Source organism: Dipodomys spectabilis, unplaced genomic scaffold (genome assembly GCF_019054845.1).
Source record: "Dipodomys spectabilis isolate Male_0828 unplaced genomic scaffold, ASM1905484v1 ptg000231l, whole genome shotgun sequence".
NCBI classification, from domain to species: Eukaryota; Metazoa; Chordata; class Mammalia; order Rodentia; family Heteromyidae; genus Dipodomys; species Dipodomys spectabilis.
The window spans coordinates 7,291,292-7,314,584 of record NW_024870908.1 but is presented as its reverse complement, the minus strand read 5'-3'; the positions used below and the strand labels follow the sequence as shown (position 1 = coordinate 7,314,584).

Below are 23,293 nucleotides of genomic sequence, written 5' to 3'. Positions count from 1 at the left end.
CAAAAACCTTTGAACAGCAATACCGGTTTTGGGTGCCAGCCACAGTTGTATGAATATGCTTGCTTTATCAAAGTCATTATTGAGTGTCTCTGTATATTGTAAACCTATTCAATCATTGCTCTTATCTACTCTTCTCTCCTCATTAAAAGTGCACAGCGCTATCTGTGGTTGCCTTAGCTTGGCCTTGAGGGGTTGGTTAAAGACTGCAGTGCTGAAGGAGAGGTGAGGCTGGCCTGCCACACACATCAGGATGTGAGCGGGGAAGAGAGAGGGGAGGGCTTCGGCCCTAGTCGCAAGGCAAATGGGCTTTCCTGCCCTCAGCAGTGTTGAGACAAGGTGTGGAGTTACACTGTGGGCAGTCTGTCTGTTTAGGGCAAGTGAGCTGCGTAAGTCTTACCTCTCTCCTCTGTGCCCACAGTATGATGCTGTTCCCATTCAGTCCAGCGTGGTGTTATGTGCCTGTCCGTCCCCATCAATGGTGAGGGCCCAGACCGAGTCTGGCGCAGCCTCTGGCATTTCCAGCAGTGTCAGCAGGCAGGGATCTACCATGGACGGTACCACAGCTGAGTCCCGGCCAAATACCAACCCCCTGCAGCACGCTGCCCAGCCGCCTCCACAGCCTCGTAAGAAGCGGCCTGAAGACTTCAAGTTTGGGAAAATTCTTGGCGAGGGCTCTTTTTCAACCGTGAGTATGTGTTGTACTGCTTGTTAAACAAGCTTGTATCCCTCTCCTTGGCGGGTCGTAGTGGGCCTTGGAGCTAGCATACCTGACTCCACGCCACCGGCCAGGCCACTGGAGTCTGGGGAGAGGGTGGATTTCCCCTAGTAGACCCCCGAGGAGTGTGGCTAAACCATCTAAACCTGACTTCCATTTGGAAGCTGTACAAAGCATTGTTTTATACGGGTGACATGTACATGCAGTACTAGTACTTGGGAAGCTGAGGCAGGGTGACTGCTTAAATCCAGGTGTTTAAGGCTGGCTTGGCAGCATTGTGAGACCGCGTTTCAGAAAAAATTTAAAAAAGCATCCCTTGATTGATTGATTGATTAATTGATTTTTGTTTTAAGTAAAATTTGTGGTTTTTGGCAATGTTGGGGTTTGAACACTCAGCAATTTCCATTTGCTAGGCAGGTACTGTGCTGCTTGAGCCATGCCTCTAGCTCAATTTGTGTGTGTGTGTGTGTGTGTTAAAACACAGTTAAAATTTCATTCTACTACAGTGCTAGCCGTTTATCTTGTTCTATATCTCCCCACCTGTTGTCAGGCTGCCCTCCCTACAAGCTTTTCAGTTCCTTAGGTTGAAAGTTAGTATTAATGTTATTATCTCATCAGAGATTTTTGGTTACATTTAACTACCTTTTTTTTTTTTTTTTTTTAGTACATTTCTTTTTTTTGGGGGGGGGTGGTCATGGGGCCTGAACTCTGGGTCTGGGCGCTGTCCCTCAGCTCTTCAGCTCAAGGCTAGTGCTTTACCACTTGAGCCACAGCACCACTTCTAGCTTTTTTCTTTTTGCTTATGTGGTGCTGAGGAATCGAACCCAGGGCCTCATGCATATAAGGCAAGCGCTCTACCACTGAGCCACCTTCCCAGCCCCTTAACTACCTTTTTTGTATCTTTTTTGTGTGTTGGTGGTTGGTTTGTGTTTTGCTTGCTTTAATATGTAAAGTAGTATGCCTTGGACATTTGTTTTCAGTTTCATAAACATAGATATTACCTTGGTTGGTACCCTCAATCATCACATTCATGAGATTTACATTTTCTAGTGGTTTTTCCTCTGAAACTGGCAACCTCAAAAAAAGTTTTCCAGGGCTGGGAAGGTGGCTCAGTGGTAAGAATGCTTGCCTTGCATGCATGAGGCCCTGGGTTCGATTCCTCAGCACCACATAAGCAGAAAAAGCCGGAAGTGTCACTGTGTCTCAAGTGGTAGAGCGCTAACCTTGAGCTGAAGAGCTCAGGGATGTTGCCCAGACCCAGAGTTCAGGCTCCACGACTGACAAAAAAAAAAAAAAGTTTTCCAGGTGCCAGTGGCTCACCTATAATCCTAGCAACTCACAAGGCTGAGATCTGAGGATCACAGTTCAAAGCCAGCTCAGGCAGGAAAGTCCATGAGACTCTTATCTCCAATAAACCACTAGAAAACCGGAAGTAGTGCTGTGGCTCAAGCGGTAGAGGGCTTACCTTGAGCTGAAGAATTGAGGGATAGCGCCCAAGCCCAGAGTTCAAGCTCCATGACTGACAAAGAAAAAAAAGAACAGCCCAGTCACAAAGGCAGTGAGACTCTGTCCCACAAACAAAATGAAGCAAAAAGAACTGAGGACTTAACGAGGTAGATCCTGGGTTCATTCTAAAATACCGCCAAAAAACTTTTTTTTTTTTGGTCTTTCAGTGCTAGAGATCAAACCCAGGGTGCTGTGTGTACTAAGCAAGTATCGGGGTGTATACTGTCAATTCAAAGCCCCCACAAAAAGAGATTCCGGCACTGGGCAGCCTCATTTTGTGGTCTCCATTCTCACATGGGCACTGGAGGCGCCTCACTTTTGAGAGTTCCTGAATCTGTCTTTCTGGCATGGCCCTTATGAAAGAATCCATATATGAAATTTATTTTCTTTTTATTTTCCTGTCTCTTTTTTTACATTTATAAAGATTCTAAAATACAAAGAACAAGAACATCTGGTTTAAATTAATGCTAAACTTCTGTAGCCTGTACACTTCTTCCCCCTCCCCATCTCTCTCCTTCCATATATATGTGTGTGTGTTTATTTATTTATTGTGTGCTGGCCCTGGGGCTTGAACTCTGGATCTGAGCATCGTCCATGAGCTGTTTTTGTTCAAAGCTAGTGCTCTACCACTTGAGCCACAGCACCACCTCCAGCTTTTTTGTGATTAATTGGCGATTGGAGCCTCAGGGACTTTCTTGCCAGGGCTGGCTTCAAAACAGGATCCTCAGATCTCAGTCCTGAGTAGCTGGGGCTACAGGTGCGAGCCACTGGCGCCTGGCTCTCTCTCTTATCACCACCACCACCATCATCAGTGATTATTATTGTTGTTGTTGTTACTATTATTATTAGTTGTGGAGCTTGAACTCAGGGCCTAGGCACTGTCCCTGAGCTCTTTTGCTCCATAATAATGCCACTTCTGGTTTTCTGGTGGTTTATCAGAGATAAGAGTCTCATGGGCTTTCTTGCCGGGGCTGGCTTTGAACTGCAATCCTCAGATCTCAGCCTCCTGAGTAGTTAGGATTATGGGTGTGAACCACCTTTGCTTGGCTGGTATGCGTTCTCTCTCTCTCTCACACACACACACACACACACATAGTTTTTGTAGGTGGTGGGGCTTGAACTCTGGGTCTGGATGCTGTCCTTCAGCTCTTCAGCTCAAGGATTGTGCTCTGCCACTTGAGCCACAGTGCCACTTCTGGTTTTCTGGTGGTTAATTGGAGATAAGAATGTCAGAGACGGGCTGGGAAGGTGGCTCAGTGGTAGAGTGCTTGCCTTGCATGCATGAAGCCCTGGGTTCGATTCCCCAGCACCACATAAGCAAAAAGAAAAAAAGCCGAAAGTGGCTGTGTGGCTCAAGTGGTAGAGCGCTAGCCTTGAGCTGAAGAGCTGAGGGACAGCACCCAGGCTCAGAGTTCAGGCCCCACGACTGGACCCCCCCCCCCCCAAAAAAAAAAAAAAAAGAATGTCAGAGACTTTCTTGCCAGGGCTGGCTTTGAACTGTGATCCTCAGATCTCAGCCTTATGAGTAGCTAGGATGACAGGTGTGAGCCACCAGCGCCCAGCTAGCTGGCTCTGTATTTTTATAAAAATGTAATTTTACTGTTATTATAAGGTATTGTGCAGAGGCGTTGCCATTTCATAAGCCAGATAACGAGGACATTTCTTTTTTGGACATCACCCCTTCCCTTACTGGTTTCTTTGCCCTTACACTTTTAATTTGGATTATTTTCATTAGCAATCTTTGTGAAATAACTGTTTTTAGAAGGATTGTGTTGCCCTTGTGGGAAAAAAAACCCTCAACTCCCAACCATGAAAATAGCTCCAAGGGTTCTGGCTCTTACTGCTCCTTGCAGGAAGAGACCCCTTTCACCACTATGACAGGTCAGTGAAGTTTCCTCTCGCCCGCAGCTTTCCTCCTTTATCTTTTTTTTTCTTTTTGGGCGGGGGGGCCGGTCGTAGGGCCTGAACTCTGGGCCTGGGCGCTGTCCCTCAGCTCTTCAGCTCAAGGCTAGCGCTCTACCACTTGAGCCACAGTGCCACTTCTGGCTTTTTTCTTTTTGCTTATGTGGTGCTGAGGAATCGAACCCAGAGTCTCATGCATGCAAGGCAAGCGCTCTACCACTGAGCCACCTTCCCAGCCCTCTCTTTTATCTTGACTAAGAGTGAGGACTTACTTGTGGTATCACCGTTGACCCTGGGTTGTTCTGGGTGTGCAAGAGATGCACCATCCTTTCTGGGTGCTGCAGCTGTCTTGGCCAGTGCTGAGCTGCTTGGGGACAACTGCAGGCCTACTTGGAACCTGCAGCCTCCACCTCAGATTAGGGTTTCCTGCCAATCTGCCTCACCATTTCTGAAACAGCGCTTAGAATTAGACTTCCAGGGAAGGGTGAGTATGCATGTGAAGCAGTGTAGTTACCAGCAGAGCAGAATCTTGACATGGCAGAGCCTAGTGCTAGACAGTGGGCAGGCCCCTGGGGACACTTCTGCTGCCATGGAGGAAATCGCAAATCACACGTGATTTTTCTAGAAGATCCTTCTGTTCCTGTGGGAAACCTGCTTATGAAATTCTAGACAATAGAAAGATTACATAAGTATCTCCTTAGAAAGGATTCTACTGAGTGATAGTGTTCTATGACAGCTTCTTCTTCCCTTTTCCCGAGTACGAAGCTAGCACTTGTGCTTGTGACATATTCTTCAAGAAAGACCGTTTCAGGTTTTTCCACGTAAGTACATTTAGCCTGATGTTCTCGATAACAGCAGGCATCTCAGTGCTCTTCTAGGACCATGTCTGAGGAGCTTGTCACAGACTGGGACTCTGAGTCACAGTGTTCCCACAACCCTGTGTCTGCCTCAAGGTCTTTGTACCAGGCCCAGACTGTCCTTCTACAGGCATTTTATAAGACACACGTGCTCATTCTGACCATGGAAAGGCCAATGCTCCCATAGCAGAGCTGTCGCTGGCACGCTGTAGCCAAATGTTGTACCCATCAGTTGCTTCCATTTTGCCTCAGGTGTGCCTAGAGTTTGCTAGTGCGGATTGGTCTTTTCCATGTCAGGGCAGCTGCGTTGGATGCCCTGTCCTTGCATGGGGGTATCCTGTGCTGTTTCCTCCCCTTTGCCTTTTATGCCCATGATCACACTGAGTTATCAAATGAAATGTGAGCTTGCAGTGAATATATCCTGAAAGGACATATCTTTCAAGGTTTGTTTGTTTTGTTGTTTTTTATTTTTGGTAGTGATAAGCCTCCAGCCTATTCTTTTTTGTTTTGTTTTTGTACTGGTTCTGGGGCTTGAACTCCCTGAACTTTTGTGTTCAAGGTGAGCATTCTACCACTTTGAGCCACAATGCCATATCTGGCTTTTCAATAGTTAATTGGAGATAATCTTACAGGCTTTCCTGCCTGGGCTGGCTTTGAACCAAAATCCTCAGAGTAGCTAGGATTACATGCATAGTCACCGACACTGAGCCTCTGGTTATGTTTTTTTGTTTTTTTTTTTTTTTGTCGGTCGTGGGGCTTGAACTCTGGGCCTGGGCACTGTCCCTCAGCTCTTCAGCTCAAGGCAAGTGCTCTACTACTTTAGCTACAGCGCCACTTCCAGTTTTCTAGTGGTTTATTGGAGATAGGAGTCTCACGGTCTTTCCTGCCCGGGCTGGCTTTGAACTGCGATTCTCAGATCTCAGCCTCCTGAGTAGCTAGGATTACAGGTGTGAGCCACCGGCGCCCGGCATCTGGTGATGTTTTTGAGACAGGGCCTTGATCTTTGCTTAGGTTGGCCTCTTCACCTCTGCCTCCCTAGTAGCTAGAATTTTTTGAGGATGAGCCACCAGCACCTGACGAAGTCTCCGGTACCCAGTTGTTGATAGTATTTAGAAATGTTAGTCTAGAAGGTTCTTGAATTTATACTTTCACTACACTATGAAGACTACCAAAAGTTGACCCTTCTGAAAGCACATTAACATGGTCTGCGGTTTGTTGGTACAGAGCTCAAAGTATTTAAATATTTCAAGCATTGTATAGGAATGGGGAAGTATTTGTCAGACTCTGTTTCCTGGTATGTTTTCCTTTACCTTTACAGTGTGTTTTACAGTGTGTTTCTTTTTATTTTTCTTCCCAAACCAGGTTGTCCTGGCTCGAGAACTGGCTACCTCCAGGGAATATGCCAGTGAGTACTACCGTGAGCTGTGTACGTGGGATTCGAGGCAGGCTGGGTGGCAGTGCGGGGAGGGGTGGGGAGAGGGCGTGTATTCTTCATTTGGAGTCCAAGGCCTGACTAGTCTTAGAGACCATGAAGCTGGTATAAGTGAGTGATTTTAGAAAAACTACAATTAAATTGTATCTTCAGTATTTTTTTTTTTTTACCTTTTCCAACTGTAATAACTACTTCTCTCTACCTTAAGTTAAAATTCTAGAGAAACGTCATATTATAAAAGAGAACAAGGTCCCATATGTAACCAGAGAGCGAGATGTGATGTCACGCCTGGATCACCCCTTCTTTGTTAAGCTTTACTTCACATTTCAGGACGATGAAAAGTTGTGTATCCTTTGTGTGATCAGTGCTACCTGAAGTCCCATCACCTGCCACGTCATAGTTTTTCCTCCTGAGTGTCCCCTTCCCTGGAAGGGGAAGGGTGGACCCTCCTCCTCCCGGACCCTCAGGGGTTGGTAGGATGTTGCTGTCTTGGTGGTTCCCTCTGCCCTCCAACATCTCTCTTCTTCTCCCTCCATCTCTGCGGCCACTGCTCATACAGCAGCCTTTTCAACTTTTTAGACTCTGTCTCTCGTGTGGCTGCCTTGATCCCTCCCTTTGATCCCTTGGGTCCCCTGGACCCCTTCTCTCTCTGAGCTGGTGGGTTCTGGCTGTTAGACGCCCAGCAGTCCAGGCCTGGGCTTTCCTGGAGCAACACTATTGGTTACGAAGCACTGTTATTAGTCAGCCAGCTGTGTCACTTCCAGAATTACCTGAGACAGCCCTCTTTATCAGGGAAGGAGCTTGTGTAGCTCACAGTTTGGAGGCTGAATGGCCAAACAATACTGTGCAGGCCGTGGCCCTGTGGTGGATGGTGGATAGTGCATATGTCTGAAGGAGTGATCACATCTTAGGCCGGGAAGCTGAAAGAGTGGTAGAGTGGGGAGAATTACCAGTTAACAAGGAGTGAGAGTCTGTCTCCTATTTAATGACTCAAAGACTATCCACAGGTCCTGCCTCTTACAGGTTCTACCACCTTTCAGTACTGCCACCCTGTGGACCAAACTTCTAATCACATGTACTCTTGGGAGATACCCAAACTCTGGCAGCTCTGGCATCACACTTGACTTGGTATTCTCCCACCATTGTAGCCCAGATGAGGGTGCTCTTGTAGTCTGATTTCCAGATGGCGCTGGCTAGAACAGGTGGACATGACTCAAGGTCTTTGGTGGTATATATGTTCTTGATCATTTAGGCAAATTCCAGAGTCCTAGTATACTTACCTTCCATAAACATGAGATCAAACAATGAATTCTGCCCCCACTGCAAATCCTTGATGTTCATTGTGTTGAGAAGTGACTGCAAGATATACCCACATACCTGCAGAGAGAAGGCGTCTGAGGACATCCTTCCCACAGACCGACAGTAGGCAGATGGAGCTACAGAGGAACCATTGAGGCTCTTCACCAGATACAATGAGGGGGAGGAGGAGAATGAGTTCAGAAGAAGCCTGTCGGAGACAAGGTCTCCCCCCCACATGCAGCTCTGGCTGGACCACAGCCTCAACAATAAAGAATCTTTCTCATGCCGGGCACTGGTGGCTCATGCCTGTCGTCCTAGCTACTCAGGAGGCTGAGATCTGAGGATCACGGTTCAAAGCCAGCCTGGGTAGAAAAGTCTGTGAGACTCTTATCTCCAATAAACCACTCAGAAAACTGGAAGTGGCGCTGTGGCTCAAGTGGTAGAGCACTTGCCTTGAGCTGAAGAGCTGAGGGACAGCGCCCCGGCCCAGAGTTCAAACTCCATGACCGACCAAAGAAAAAAAAAAGAACCTTTCTCAGGTACAGATTAAGACTGAAGGGGGCTTGAATGCTGCTATCTCCAGCTCTTGCCAGGCTGGTCTGTACCTATTTTTTTCTCATGATATAGGGTCATAGCATGAAAACAAGAACATTGCCATTGACCTCAGCTTAGTTTTGGTCCTGTCTTTAGCTTTGTTTCCTTTGAGTCTCTCTCCAGCACACATCTCACAAATAGATCAAATGAATCAAGAATTTTAGAAAATGGTTCTCTTTGAGAGCATGTCACTTTTATGCATAGGAGGAATGGCTGCATGTATGGATTGTTGGTACCACACACCGTGCACAGAGGTTGAGGCAAGGCTCAGAACCGTGCACTGCCCTGTAGGTTCAGTTGGATCCCATCTCCCTGAGCTGTACCTCTGTATTTGAAGCCACCATGTGTTTGTTGTTTGTGCCTTGGCCAGGGGTTACAGGCAGGCCTGCCAGCCACCTAGTGGTTCCCGCTCATAGGCCACGGATGCCTCTGGGGATTATGTGACCAGAAGTGCAGTCTGCACTGAGGTGGCATCTGTACTTTTCCAGGGACTGTGTCATTATATCTTAGAAGGAACCCTACACCGAAGCCTGGTCCTGGAGCCGGGCTTGGATCTGACTCAAAAAAGAACAGCTGTCTTGGGAGTGCACAGGTACCTTCAGCTTGCATTTAATAAACATCTCTTACTGGATTGTTAAGTCTATTAAAAAAAAAAATCTTCCCCATTCTTCCTTAACTGTATGATGTTCAGATTTTGGCCTTAGTTATGCCAAAAATGGAGAATTGCTTAAATACATCCGCAAAATTGGTTCATTTGATGAGACCTGTACCCGATTTTACACAGCTGAGATTGTGTCGGCTCTAGAGTACTTGCACGGCAAGGGCATCATTCACAGGTAAGAGAGCTCCCCCCTCCCCCCCAGGGGCAGTGCTCACAGGACCCTCACTTTAGTGATTAGGGTTAGTGGCCATGTGGCCTATAAGCTACGACTGACACCCAGACCAGCCCTCTGGGGTTAGCTCTGACTTACTTTGTGGCAGCTCACTGAGAGTTGAGAAAAGGCTGGTGGTGGAAGAATCTGCAGTCCCCGCCCTTACAGTCTTACACCATCCATCACCGGTCACCATGGCTGTGTGTCTTCCTGCAAGGCAGCCACTTGTATCACCTGATACTTTCATTTTGTTACTTGTAGCTTTTGTGTCTTCTTATTTCTGATCTCATTTCCCAAGAGTTTATTCTGATAAACTCAAATTGAAAGTACTCATAAGCTCTTTATGCATTGAAAAATGATAGGTTATTTTTCCTTAAAAAGTTTATTAAAAGTGACATATGTAGTTATAATTGATATAATTTGATTGTCCTTATTATATGCATTTTCTGTTTGGTGTGAACTTCAGGGGTTAGATTCTTGGTTCTTAATCTGTAAATATGATAATTACTCATCAGTTATGTTTTATTACAATGCACAATGAAAATGCTGCTCTTTTAACTATTTCAAATGTAGAAATCTACTTTTACAGGGACCTTAAACCAGAAAACATTTTATTAAATGAAGATATGCACATCCAGATCACAGATTTTGGAACAGCGAAAGTATTATCTCCAGAGAGCAAACAAGGTATGTGTGAGCTTGATTTCCAGTAGAACCTGACTGAGCTGAAAGCTGAGAGCAACTCCAAGAAATGTGTTACATTATGTCCTCTTGATCGTTAATGGTGCCTGTGCCTGAGGCCTGCCATAAGGTCTTAGGCAGCGCTTGTGTGTCTAGTCGTGGAGGGAGGCTCTGGTGGTACATGATTCTGCACAGTGCCAGTGGACCAGGCATGAGGTTGACTCCTGTGGATGCTGCAGCAAGTGTCTCAGGGAGCGTGCTCCTGGACTCGGATGCCTTCTGCCTGCCCATCCCTCTGTGTGCCCCGTCTGCTGTGTGCAGATGTCTATGGTAGCTCAGGCATTCTGATTGTAGAATCTACAAAATTACAGGAATGGTGGCTGATTTTGCGGCTGGTGTACTGGCTGACCTTTCAAGTCCTGTCCCTTTGAGTTAGCGTTTGGCCACCAGGACCAGAGGAGGTTCTACACAAGCCTCTAGCTGCCAGGGAATGGCTGACTGACTTTCTTATGCGGACTGGATAGAAACCACATGCTCTAGAGGTGTAAAGAAATGCAATTGAACTGTGGACTGCTGCAACCTTGGTAGAGAGGATGTGGTCTGAGAGGAAGGGTGTTGACTTGTAGGTTAATTAATCTCATGAAGGAGTCTTGGCCCTAAAGCATGTGACCTGTGGTCAGGAGGGTGACCTGTCTCTTCCTGCACTTAGGGTCCCTGTGAGAGAAAGACCCTGAAGGGCAATGCTGGGGGATGCATGCTGGCCACAGGCTTGGAGTGTGGGTACACGTTTGTACGTGTATGTGTACGTGTACATATGGTATAGGAGAAGGTTCTGACAGAAGCATCATGGTGCCCTGATTGCTTTCTGAGAAGGGATGCAGTAGTGAAAGGTGGTGGTGCTTCAGCCTCTCCACCAACAGCAAACTGGTTCTTGGGAGTTTGAGATGATGACAGCCAGATGGAGGAGATGCGTATTGTGTTCACACAGTGCTGCTGGAAGGAGCTGACAGGCTTCCCCCACAGCAAACCTTACATTTACTCCTGGTAGAGTTCATTTGGCGAATTTATGTTCAGACTCCGTGCTTGACCTCTGTGTAGGTCCTGAGGGGATAGGTCCTGAGGCTTCCTCCTGGGTTGGGGAGTTCTACACGTTCTAAAGTGCCGTCCTTGGGGAGTGATACAAGGCTTGGAATTGAGGAAGATGCTCTTGTTTGCTCAGATGGGATAGCCTGGTGCCCCTTTTCTCCTTCTGATACTTTTGAGATGCCCTCAGAACTGGGTCTGTTTGACTGGTTCCTAGCAAATAGTGCCCATCTTACTGGCAGGTAATCTTATTTTTATGGACTTGGTGTAACCTCATAGAATTAAGTGTCCATGACAGTTAAGTCAGGTTTTCTTGTGGGGATCTGTCAATCCCTTGTCATACTTGTGCAAACTCGTCTCAGCTGAGACAAACCCACTCTGTTCAATCGTGGGAACCTCCCAGCTGCGCTATGCTTTAAGGCATTTCTTTCTTCATGCAAATTTTCTTCACAGTTTGATAATTTAGCACAGGGCTACTCTTTAAAATTTTTTTTTTTTTGGTCAGTCGTGGGACCTGAACTCTGGGCGTGGGCGCTGTCCCTCAGCTCTTCAGCTCAAGGCTAGTTAGTGCTCTACCGCTTGAGCCATAGTGCCACTTCTGGCTTTTTCTGCATTTGTGGTGCTGAAGAATCGAACCCAGGGCCTCACACATGCAATGCAGGCACTCTACCACTGAGCCACCTTCCCAGCATGCCACAAGGCTTCTTAAAAATACATAAAAATTTAAATTCTTTGGTGAAATAAATCTTTTTGGAAGCAGGAAGCCAAAAAACCCTTAGGTTGTTATCAGCAAGGGACAATCGCTTTTGCATATGGAGGAGGTGGCAGAGGTGGTTTTCTTGCTCCTTAGAGAAAAAGAGAATAACGCATGGTTTGTTTTAGTAACTTATTCTCACCTTCTGTTTGAAGTTGTTCATAATCTTAGACTCTCTTTCTGATTGGATTCTTTTTCATTTGCGGGGAGGTAGTTTCCCTAAAACATCTTGAAAGCTTCTAAATAAAGTGCTGGTGGGAGCCAGGTCCTAGGCTCCTCATCTGTTCAGCGGGCATGTTCTGTCTCCCTAAGTCTGCTTGTTCACCACAGACTTGCATTTAGAGGGAGCCCATAGGTGGGTTGGGGGCTCTAGCCACAAGGGCAGGTGGCGTGTGATGAGCCGGGCAGTTGTTGAGGGCCAGGAAGGCCCATGAGGACTTCTTAGTTGTCCTCACCAAGTAGCTGTGTCCTGGTGAGAGCAGCTAAATTACTTGGAGTAAGACCCTCATCTGCCCCTGGCTTTTGCCCTCTTTCCAGAAGCCTTGAGGAGCTCACGATATCCTGGAGGTTTAGACATGGGGTTTGTTTCTGGAAACCTATATTCTGTTCTACGAAGGCCTTTCTGGTATTCTTCCAAGCGTGGAGGGTCAGCAAAAAGAAGGGAAGAGGCCAGCAGATGTCAGAAAGTGGCTAGAGTGTGGACAAGAAGCTTCCTTCGCTGCAGTGGCTCCACAGGGCTACCTGAGGATGCCCATTGACTGGAACCTCAGACCACCTGCTGGCCTGTGGGTTCAGAAGCCAGGCCTTAGAGCCAGCCATCTTGGCCTTGCTGTCATTTTAGCATGGCCAATTTGATAGGCTTTCATGTTTTCATTTGTGCTTCTTTGGTTTGTTACTTAGTTGAATGCCCTCCTTTTGGTTTTGGCTCTTGGTTTGGTTTAGTTTCCTCTTGAGCCTTCTTCGTTTTCCTTCCAGTAACTTTCAGGATCCTGGCAGGACACACAGGAAGCCATGAAATTGTCATAGAAAACCATGTACTGAAGGGACCATTTACAGGGCTGCGGGACCAACAGGCTGGTCCATGTAGTGGAGCTATGGCTGGAGGGGCTCAGAAACGGGGCTGTCTGCCCGCATGGCAGCAGGTCCTCTTGGTCTTGGGGTTACCAAGGGGTCTCCAGTGAGGGGTGGCTCCAGAGTGTCTAGGTGCCAACCCTGTGGCCTACAGGTAAGTGTCACACAGGCTAGGACTGGAGGCACCAGAATGGGGAGGGTTCCTGGGATGGAGGCCCGAATCTTTCTTCCTGAGCTGTTGGTGACTGAGAAGAGGTGCTTCCTGGCAGCAGCTATCTGTTAGCAGCTGCCTGTTGTCCAGCACAACACACAAGATCTCTTTCTTCGTGCTGCCCCTCTGTGGTGGCGGGGTGATGAGTGGACAGGACAAGTGCCTTCTGCACTCAGGTGTCAGAGGAGAGGGGTTCCAGGGATGGGGACACATGTTCTGGGGGTCAGCAGGTATCATCAGGTCGGGTCTGGACAGTTGGATTCCTAGGACTTCTCAGTTCACACTGGTGACCAGTGCCAAGCTCATCATGAGCTCGGCTACCGTGCTGTCCTGATGAATGGGCCAGGGAGCCACTTTGGTAGAAGTCAAGGAGTATGCTTTGGAGTGTGATCCTTTCTCTTTTTCTTCTTCTCAGCTAGGGCCAACTCATTTGTAGGAACAGCGCAGTATGTTTCTCCAGAGCTGCTCACAGAGAAGTCGGCCTGTAAGAGGTAATCACTTATCCATCTGTCCTCCTCTCCATGTCAGCTATTAGGGTTCTTCATGAAGGAAGAGCAGAATTCACTGCTGATGTGCTGTGTGCCACATCGAGTTACTTCAGACCAGGCAGGTGGAAGGGCGGCATCTTCCAATTCCAACTTTAGGAAAAGTCTAACAGAGAAGCATCTTCCTGAGGAGTGGAGCTGGGAGAACTGTCCAGGACACTTCAATACACTCTTGATCAGTTCATGCTGGTAGAATACCAGCCATGAGCAAAAAAGCTAAAGCAAGAACTTGTGGCCCTAACCTAAGTTCAAGCCCCGGCTCCAGCACAAAAATAAGTAAGAAAATAAGTAAGTGAAGGAAGGAAAGGAAGGAGAAAGAAAGCAGTACAGTTATGAACACAACATGTCCCGAACCCCACATAGGAGAGAACTGAAGCTGTCACCTTTCCTGCCATCATGATGTTTCCTGGCACGTGCAGCTCTCCTGTCCCCCTCCATACACTGAGATGACCCCACAATCTTCACCACTCTTGTGTTCTACCTTCCATTACCAGCTGCCCAAGCATCAGTGCTACCTTTGGGCCACACTGCCAGTCCATTTTGGAAAAGTCTCTATCTGGACTGGCTTTTAATCATGATCCTCTGGATCTCAGCCTCTTGAGTAACTAGGATTACAGTATAAGCCATTGGCACCCATCTGTACAAGAATTTTTTGGTTTTTTTGGTCGGTCATGGGGCCTGAACTCTGGGCCAGGGCACTGTCCCTCAGCTCTTCAGCTCAAGGCTGGCGTTCTACCATTTGAGCCACAGCGCCACTTCCAAGAATTGTGTGTGTGTGTGTGTGTGTGTGTGTGTGTGTGTGTGTGTGTGTGTATGTGTGTGTCTCAGTTGTTGTGGGACTTGAATTCAGGGCCTGGGCACTGTCCTTGAGCTCTTTTGCTCAAGGCTAGTGCTTTACAACACTTCCAGCCACAGTGCCTCTTGCAGTTTTCTGGGTTAATTGGAGATAAGAGTCCCATGGGCTTTCCTGCCCAGGCTGGCTTTGAACTGAGATCATCAGATCTCAGCCTCCTGAGTAGCTAGGATGACAGGCGTGTATAAGACTTTTTTTTTTTTTTTTTTTGGTCAGTTAGTACTTGGACTGGGGGGCCTGGGCGCTGTCCCTGTGCTCTTTGCTCAAGGCTAGTGCTCTACCACTTTGAGCCACATTTCCGCTTCTAGTTTTCTGGTGGTTAATTGGAAATAAGACTTTCCTGCCTGGGCTGGCTTTGAATCATGATCCTTAGATCTTAGTGCCCAGCTTGGATAAGAATTTTTTAAATGCTCAGTTGAAACAAGTCATGCCATTTTCTGAACTGTACTCATACCATGTAGTAAGATTAAATCATACACATACCTGGTTTTAAGGGACGGGAGGGCGCTGGAGGCTGAAACTGGGGTGTGTAGATTGAGTGGGAAATGAACCTTGCTTATTACTTTTGCCAATACCATTTTTCTTTGTCTTTTTCTTATCTTAAAGTTCAGACCTTTGGGCTCTTGGATGCATAATATACCAACTTGTGGCAGGACTTCCACCTTTCCGAGCCGGGTAAGAAGGAGCCTGCACTTGTCAACCGACAGCAAGTAGGAGGGTAACACCAGGGCTCACACCCAGCTGAGGAGGTGCAGCTGTGCAGGGCTTGTTGGCTTGTGAGTGCTTGAGAAAGAGCAGACTGAGATGTGCCAAGAGAGGGCACTGGCTGGCACTAGAGGTTCAAAGTCCTGCTCAAGTGACTTCCTCTTTTTTTTTTAAATTCACAGAAATGAATATCTTATATTTCAGAAGATCATTAAATTGGAATATGACTTCCCAGAAAAATTCTTCCCTAAGGCAAGAGACCTTGTGGAAAAACTCTTGGTAAGCATTTTGAATTTTCTATATGAGGGGTCCCACAGCCACTCAGCAAATCCTCTGACCCCATGTTCAGAGAAGCAGCCAAGAGGCCCTCCTGCTGAAGGAAAGACGTATTTAGGGAGGACAGTGATTATAGACAGACACATATCTTTATATCATATCATCTCCTCTCATTATCATCCCTTTCACTTTCCAAATGCCTGACTCTTGACTTTAATAAGACAGGAAGTTACTGTATCATTCTACATGTGCTCATCATCACATGGCATTTTAAGTTACTGCTGCTAGAGCAACTGGGATTTATTGCAGTGGCAGATGGCTGTAAATTCTACTCTGACATCTGCTGATACCACCTTTAGAGTAAGCTGCATGCAAGCTTTATAAAGATCAACCCAGGTAGTGAGGCAGAGAGAAACAGGCCTCCTTTCTAATTCTTTAGGAATAGGTCTGTTTTACCTCCAGAGGCAAGACCAGGATCAGCTACTCCTAGCCATCCTCCTGGCCTCTTTCCCCCACTTCACCCCTCAGTGAGAGTAGGCTTGATGATCCACTTGGGAACCTGGGAGGCTCAAGCTCATCCCTGGGTGAGACGGTGTTCCACTGCATCTGTGAGAGCGTCTTCCCAGACTGAATGTTTCTCCCTTCTTTGTGGCTAGCGTCATCAGTTCATTTCACCCTTGTTTTAGGATTTATTTATTTAGTGTGCATCCTAGGGCTTGAACTCAGGGCCTGGTTACTGTCCCTAAGCTGCTCTGCCCCCCTTTGCCCCCTCTCAAGGCTAGTGCTCTCCTACCTGAGCCACAGCTCCATTTTCCACTTTTTGATAGTTTATTGGGAATAAGAATTTCATGGAGTTTACTGCCCTGGCTGGCTGTGAACTGCAGTGCTTAGATCTTAGTCTTCAGAATAGCTAGGAATAGCTAGGATAACAGATAGGAGCCACCAGTGCCCAGCTGGTTTAGTATTTTTGACTTCATGCTTTTTAAAAAGGAATCTTCCTTCTCTCTTCTCTTCTCTTCTCTTCTCTTCTCTTCTCTTCTCTTCTCTTCTCTTCTCTTCTCTTCTCTTCTCTTCTCTTCTCTTCTCCTTTCCCTCCCTTCCTCCCTCCCTCCCTCCCTTCCTCCCTTCCTTCCTTCCTTCCTTCCTTCCTTCCTTCCTTCCTTCCTTCCTTCCTTCCTGTATTGGGACTTGAACTTGGCTTCAAGCTCTTGCTTGGCTTTTTCATTCATGGTTGGTACTCTGCCATCTGAGCTACACCTCCACTTCCAATTTTTTTTTCTGGTTAATTGAAGGACAGGCTGGCTTTGAACTACAGTCCTCAGACTCCCACATCCTGGCAACTCAGGATTATAGATGTGAGGCACTGGCATCTGGTTGCTGTCTGTATTTTGAGTTTGAGATTTGGTTTTTATCTGTGGGAGGAGAGGAGTGGGTCTTGGGGTGAGTCAGGAACCTCAAGCAGTCTACCCTTGATGGAGCAGATGGGCAGGGAGTAGGCTATAGCACCCTTGCTCTGCCTAGTAGGTTCTGAGTATTGGAAATAGTTGTTCAGAAAGATCTTTTTGGTCCAAATTTCATTTTAACCCTGACAGTGGTTTGTGTTGACTGTCATTTAAGGTTTTAGATGCCACAAAGCGGTTAGGCTGTGAAGAGATGGAAGGGTACGAACCTCTCAAAGCGCATCCATTCTTTGAGTCCATCCTGTGGGCGAATCTGCACCAGCAGACACCTCCGAAGCTCACGGCTTACTTGCCAGCCATGTCAGAGGACGACGAGGACTGCTATGGCAATGTAAGCTGGTACCTGTGGAGGTGGCTTGGGCAGCGCTTTGCTTGCCACGCTATGTGTACAGGAGCTTCATGCCTGTGTGCCACAGGGCCCCAATGGATATGACTAGTGACTGAAATACGTGAGCCAATATTGTGGATCCATTGGTGATTTACTTTGCTGCCTTGCAGCAGTACCCACAAACCTTGGGAAGATTCCTCCCTTTCTATTCCCTCCAGTGAGAAAGGGCCTGGTGGGGTGGGGGTCTGGGTAAGGGAGAAGTGTTTTGTCCTCGTTCGTTGGGTCATGCTCTTGTCCCTTGGCTCTTGGTGCGGGGACTCCCTGGTGACTCATCATTGGTGGCTTTTAGCACAGTGCCTTTATAATTGCTTCTAAGGCATTCTGGAATGTTCCTTTCCAAGCAAAACCAGGAGTACGGCTGCTCTGACCTTCCAAGAGATGTGGTTTTAGACGGTAGGCCCTGATCCCAGCAACTTAATATTCAGCAGGAGAGGGCCCAGTGCCTAGTCCTAGTCCTGAGTGGTGCAGACCCCGGTGTCTGTGAGCACCTGCCATCACTGTCCTGAAGGCCCTTGTGTTTCAAGGTTGACCCTAGTCACAGGGCCTGAAGCATACTTTATTCTTTGTGTTTGTTTGTTTGTTTGTCCATCGGGGGGCCTGAACTCTGGGCCTGGGCACTGTGCCTCAGCTCTTCAGCTCAAGGCTAGCGCTCTACCACTTGAGCCACAGTGCCACTTCCGGCCTTTTCTGCTTATGTAGTGCTGAGGAGTTGAATCCAAGGCCTCGTGCACTCAAGGCAAACACTCTACCACTGAGCCACCTTCCCAGCCCGCATACTTTATTCTTAAAACCTTTCTCCTAGAAGCTGAGAAACATGCACAAAAGGGACAGAAAAGTCATGGAGCCTGCCATTACCTCCAGTCTTCCTCACCCAAGCTCTTCTTACCATCTTCCACTGTGGCCCCCATATTTAAATGTGATTCTGAAACTTTATTATCTTTGATAGTCCATTTTTCTGATTTGATCTGTCTTTGTGAGTTACTATTATTATAACTAATTATCATGCATCGAAGTCCATTTGAAGAATTCTAGCTTTGGCTAGTTTTCCAAAGCTAATTAGAAATCACTATTTTCACTTTTTTTTTTTTTAAATAAAAAAATATTTCCATAGCTAGAGTACTTTTTTTTTAATTTTTTGGTCACTCATGGGGCTTGAACTCTGGGCCTGGGCACTGTCCCTGTGCTCTTCAGCTCAAGGCGAGCGCTCTTCCGCTTGAGCTACAGCGCCACTTCCTAGAATATCTTACCTTTCCCAGTTATTCTCCCTTTCCCCCCCTCTCCCAACTTCCTCCTCCTCTTCTTTTCCCCAGTCCTGAACTTGAACTCAGGGTCTGGGCATTCTCCCTCAGTTTTGTTTTGTTTTTTTCAGCTCAAAAACAGTGATCTACCACTTGACCACAACTTTGCTTCCCGCTTTTCTTCGGTGATTAGAGATAAGAGTCTCATGGATTTCCTGGCCAGACTGGCTTTGAACCATGATCCTCAGATTTTAGCCATCTGAGTAGCTAGGATTACAGGCGTGAGCCACTGGCAACCTGTGTTTCTTCTTCTTCTTCTTCTTCTTCTTCTTCTTCTTCTTCTTCTTCTTCTCCTCCTCCTCCTTCTCCTTCTCCTTCTCCTCCTTCTTCCTTCTTCCTTCTTCCTTCTTCCTTCTTCCTCTTCTTCTTCCATAAGTGGAAGCCTACAATAGGTAATTTTTTTTTTTTTGGTCGGTTGTGGGGCTTGAACTCTGGGTCTGGGTGCTGCCCCTCAGCTCTTCAGCTCAAGGCCAGTGCTCTACCGCTTGAGCCACAGTGCCACTTCCTGTTTTCTAGTGGTTTTTTTTTGGAGATAAGAATCTCATGGACTTTCCTGCCGGGGCTGGCTTTGAACCATGATCCTCAGATCTCAGTATCTGGGATTACATGCGTGAGCCGACGGTGCTCGGCTTCAATAGGTAATTTTTATACCTGGCCTGTCACCTAATATTTTTGTGAAAGTCATCTACAGTGTTATGTCTTTTCATTTGTTTACATTAACACACAGTATTCCTTTGTATGAATTATGCCACAATTTATCCACTCTGTTGTGGTTGGGAATTTCATATTGCTTTTCATTTTGGCAATTTATCTTTTTTTAAATTTAAAATCAATGATAAAGTAGAGAGAAATTTAAAAAGAGAAAGATTACTTGCTCCCCATTCAGGAACTGAGGGTAAAGACTCATTGTTCTGGCAACTTAAAAAGATAATTTTTATGCCTATTCTTGAACTTGTTTCTGGATCATTTATTCATTTCTGGAGTGGAAATCCTTAATTATAAGTTATGCACATTTTCATTTAGTAAGGCTGCTAGACAAGATTTGTAGATCTATCAACAATGCTTTCACTTCTTAAAGATCAGAGGTTCACTTTATCTCTTACTACTATACAGCATACTCCCCGTTTGTCCTAAAACACCCTTTGTGCCGGGACTTGAATAGAGCTGAGCTCAAGAGTATATATCTGCCTCCGCTCTCACAGCTGTGTCCACTGCTGAGAACTCTGCCCAAGAGCCGGCAGTCCCTCAGCCACTCCTACATGCTGCCTACGTGCTGCCAGTTGGTGACACCTCTTCACACAGCAGGAGCGGTGGGGCTTCACGGCCGCCCTTCTGATGGCCGTCATTCCTGGAGAAGTCCTGCCCAGGGGCGGCCTTTTGCCGTTCCCATCACTTCTCCTCCTCACTCCCAGGGGCAGCCGAGCTGATCCTGCATAGACTACACCCAGAATCCTCTCTTCACCCTGCGTGTGCAAGTGCATGAATGTGTGAGTGTGTATATCTCTGCAGGCCTCATTTGTGCTAGGGAAGGCACTGGCTTCTAGATGACAAGCTTTGGCTGCCACCTGTAATATCTGGCTTGTGAGCAGCATTAGCAACTTGGTTTGATTAGGTAGCCACTTCTGAACTCTTCATTCCAGAGTTGAGGGCCTTGGGAAGTTCTGGGTAGAGAGGAGAGATTCTCCGAAGAGATTTGGCCTTGAGAGAGCAAACTCTGGGAAACCCTGCTCCAGAGGCAAGTCACCCCCTCTCTGAGAGTGGGGTGCCTGTACCTCTGGGTGTGACCTCCCCCAGTAGAGAGGGCCTTGCCTGGGGCGGATGATGATAGCTGTTGTCCATTCTGAAGTCAGGGCATAAGGAAGCAAGAGCCAGTTCCTGACTCCCTGCTGCATGCTGGCCTCTGTGGCATCGTAGTGGGCCAGCCCAAGGCTGGGTTTTTTGTAGAAGGTCGGCACTGGGCCAGAAGAATTGGATATTTCCTGCTGCTTGGTGCCCCATGGCTGCCCTTCCCCACTAGTTCTGCCTGGCCTACCCCTGAGCTTGGCTGCTGGAGGGGTGGGTGGGAGGAGTGGGAGGGATGGCAGGGAGATTGGCTAGAAGAACCTCAGGAACATCTTTGAAACAGTTCATGGGGCCCAGGGCAGGAAATAGTCCAGTGTGTGTAGTCCTGGCAGTCAGTGAGCAGCTCTATGATATGCGAGTTCAGTTTTGGCTAAGGGAGTTAGTCAGTTTCCTTGTGCAAAGTAATACCACAGTAGCCACCACCTTTATGGCTTAGAAGGTTCTTGTGCCCCTGGGTGGGGTCCTGTGGTCACCTCTGTGAACCTCATGCCCAGGCATCCTCATATTGAGAGCCCTAGGAGAGGACAAGATTGTGGACACAGCACAGGGCCACTAAGTCTGCTGTGAGGTTGTGTGCTCTGTGTGAGGGTCCATAAGGTCTGATGAGAACCAATAGTCATTGGTCTCTGGCAGGGCTCAAGATGAAAGGCCAAAGCTGGGCACCAGGGGCTTATGCCTGTAATCCTAGCCACTCAGGAGGCTGAGATCTGAGGATGATGGTTTGAAGCCAGCCTGAGCAGCAAAGTCCATGAGATTCTCATCTCCAGTAAACTACTCAGAAAAAGCCCGAAGTGGCTCTGTGGCTCAAGTGGTAGAACATTAGCCTTAAGCACAGAGAGGCTCATAGACAGATCCCAGGCCCTGAGTTCAAGTCCCAGGACCTGCAAAAAGAAAAGAAAGCTGTAAGACCGCATTATTTATACTGCCTAGCTCTGTGCCGAAGCTGCTTCGTCCTGTCACTGCCTTGGAAGTGTGTGAGTGCCTGGGTTCTGCTCATGTGGCATGTTTGTGAGTAGTACTGTGTTTTTTGTTTTTGTTTTTGGTTGGTTGTGGGGCTTGAACTCTGGGCCTGGGTGCTGTCCTTCAGCTCTTTAGCTCAAGGTTGAACGCTCTACAGCTTGAGCCACAGAGCCACTTCCAGTTTTTGAGTGGTTTATTGGAGATAAGAGTCTCATGGACTTTACTGCCAGGGTTCGCTTTGAACCGAGATTCTCAGATCTCAGCCTCCTGAGTGGCTAGGATTACAGGCGTGAGCCACCTGGCACCTGGCAGTTCTGTTTTTTTTTTTTTGTGTGTGTGTGTGTTAATACAATTGTAGTTTTCTCAAACTATAAGCAACTTTATGTCAAATCTGATTAATCTCTACTGAGATTAGAAAGGAATATTTTTGGGTTGGAAGCATGGCTCAAGTAGAGAACCAGTTGAACATGCAAGCCAAGTGCTAGTCCTCTGGTTTAAACTTGACCTCTAGGCACTGTCCCTTAGCTTTTCTGCTCAAGGCTAGAACTCTACCACTTGAGCCACAGAGCCACTTCCAGCTCTTTTGGTGGTTAATTGGAGATAAGAGTTTTACAGACTCTCTTGCCCAGGCTGGCTTTGAACTGCCATCTTCCAGTCTCAGCCTCCTGAGTAGCTAGGATTATGGGCGTGAGCCATTGGTACCAGGTTTGCATCTCATTTCACTTACCACCCTTTGTTAGTGCTGTGTCGGGGGAAGGTTCCAGGTCTTCCCTCCCTGGAAATGGTGGCTGAGTTATAGATCCTCTCTGACTCCTGTTCCTATCAGAAGAGAGACTCAGAGCACAAAGGTACAGCCTTGCCTTGGCCTTAGCAGCAAGATGGCCAGTGGAGAATCAGAGCAGAGAGTGTGTGTAAACTCACCACGTGTTAGAGAGCTATGGCTGGGGCAGTATGTAGGGGGTTTTGACCCTAGCAACAACTTGAGGTACCTTTCTCCTTTCTCCTTCCCTGCAGTACGACAACCTTCTGAGCCAGTTTGGCTGCATGCAAGTGTCCTCCTCCTCCTCCTCCTCCTCCCACTCCCTGTCTGCAGTGGACACAAGCCTGCCCCACAGGTCGGGCAGCAACATAGAGCAGTACATCCACGGTCTGGACACTAATTCTTTTGAACTGGACTTACAGTTTTCTGAAGATGAGAAGAAGTTACTATTGGAGAAGCAGGCCTGTGGAAATCCTTGGTAAGAACTGTAGCCATAAGCAACATTCTTCTAGAAACAAGTGAATGTAGAGTGCAGGCATTGCAGTTGGGCTGCTTAGCCTTGTGACACCCCACTACCTTGAGTACTCTGCAGAGAAGTGCCTCCCAGGGGTGTCAGGAGATGATGAGGCTAGGGGTTGAGTGGGTTTGTACCTTTGGGTGCCCCACCTTCAATGGGAAAGACTGAAAATGGCTCCCTTTTGGCATCTGGACATTCTAGGTTCAGGGTTTGAACGTAGGGTCTTGCTAGGCAGGTCTGTGTGCCTCCACTCTGCTTTGATTTTTATTGGTATTAAGGCAGACATTTTACTAAATGACAGGACATGGCAGAGTAAGGCACTGGCAGACACTAGAGTCCAGTTCCCTTCTCCTAAGTCAGACATTGGATTTATAACATGCACAGGAGTGCCACTTGTTTTATGCTGCTTCCGGGACCTGAACTCAGGTCTTCACACTCTCATTTTTCTTTCATCTGTTGAATTCTATGGTGTTACACGTGTCTGTGCTTTGTACTTTCCATGTCACTCACAATGTCCTTGTCACTACATGTCCTTTTTTTTTTTTTTTTTTTAATTTTTTTATTGTAAAGCTACTATACAGAGGGTTACAGTTACATGAGTGAGGTAATGAGTACACTTCCTCTTGAACATTGTTACCCCCTCCATTGTTTTCCCCCTACCATCCCCTCCCTCCCTTCCCCGAGGTTCTTTTTTTTTTTTATTGTGATTAAG

At 47.2% G+C, this 23,293-nt stretch overlaps 1 protein-coding gene across 3 annotated transcripts in view; it reads left to right on the top strand.

Moving 5' to 3' along the window:
- The window catches only part of Pdpk1 (3-phosphoinositide dependent protein kinase 1), a 70,076-nt gene that overhangs the window by 37,941 nt on the left and 8,842 nt on the right, over nt 1-23,293 (top strand). For 2 of the 3 annotated variants that reach the window (XM_042698456.1, XM_042698459.1), the window contains 10 exons: nt 419-685; nt 6,343-6,385; nt 6,621-6,758; nt 8,997-9,141; nt 9,767-9,864; nt 13,393-13,468; nt 14,982-15,050; nt 15,263-15,359; nt 16,974-17,147; nt 22,319-22,542. In XM_042698456.1, coding sequence (XP_042554390.1) covers nt 419-685; nt 6,343-6,385; nt 6,621-6,758; nt 8,997-9,141; nt 9,767-9,864; nt 13,393-13,468; nt 14,982-15,050; nt 15,263-15,359; nt 16,974-17,147; nt 22,319-22,542 — 1,331 coding nt within the window. The remainder of the gene's footprint in view (nt 1-418; nt 686-6,342; nt 6,386-6,620; nt 6,759-8,996; nt 9,142-9,766; nt 9,865-13,392; nt 13,469-14,981; nt 15,051-15,262; nt 15,360-16,973; nt 17,148-22,318; nt 22,543-23,293) is intronic. The other variant, XM_042698458.1, reaches the window with a different exon arrangement.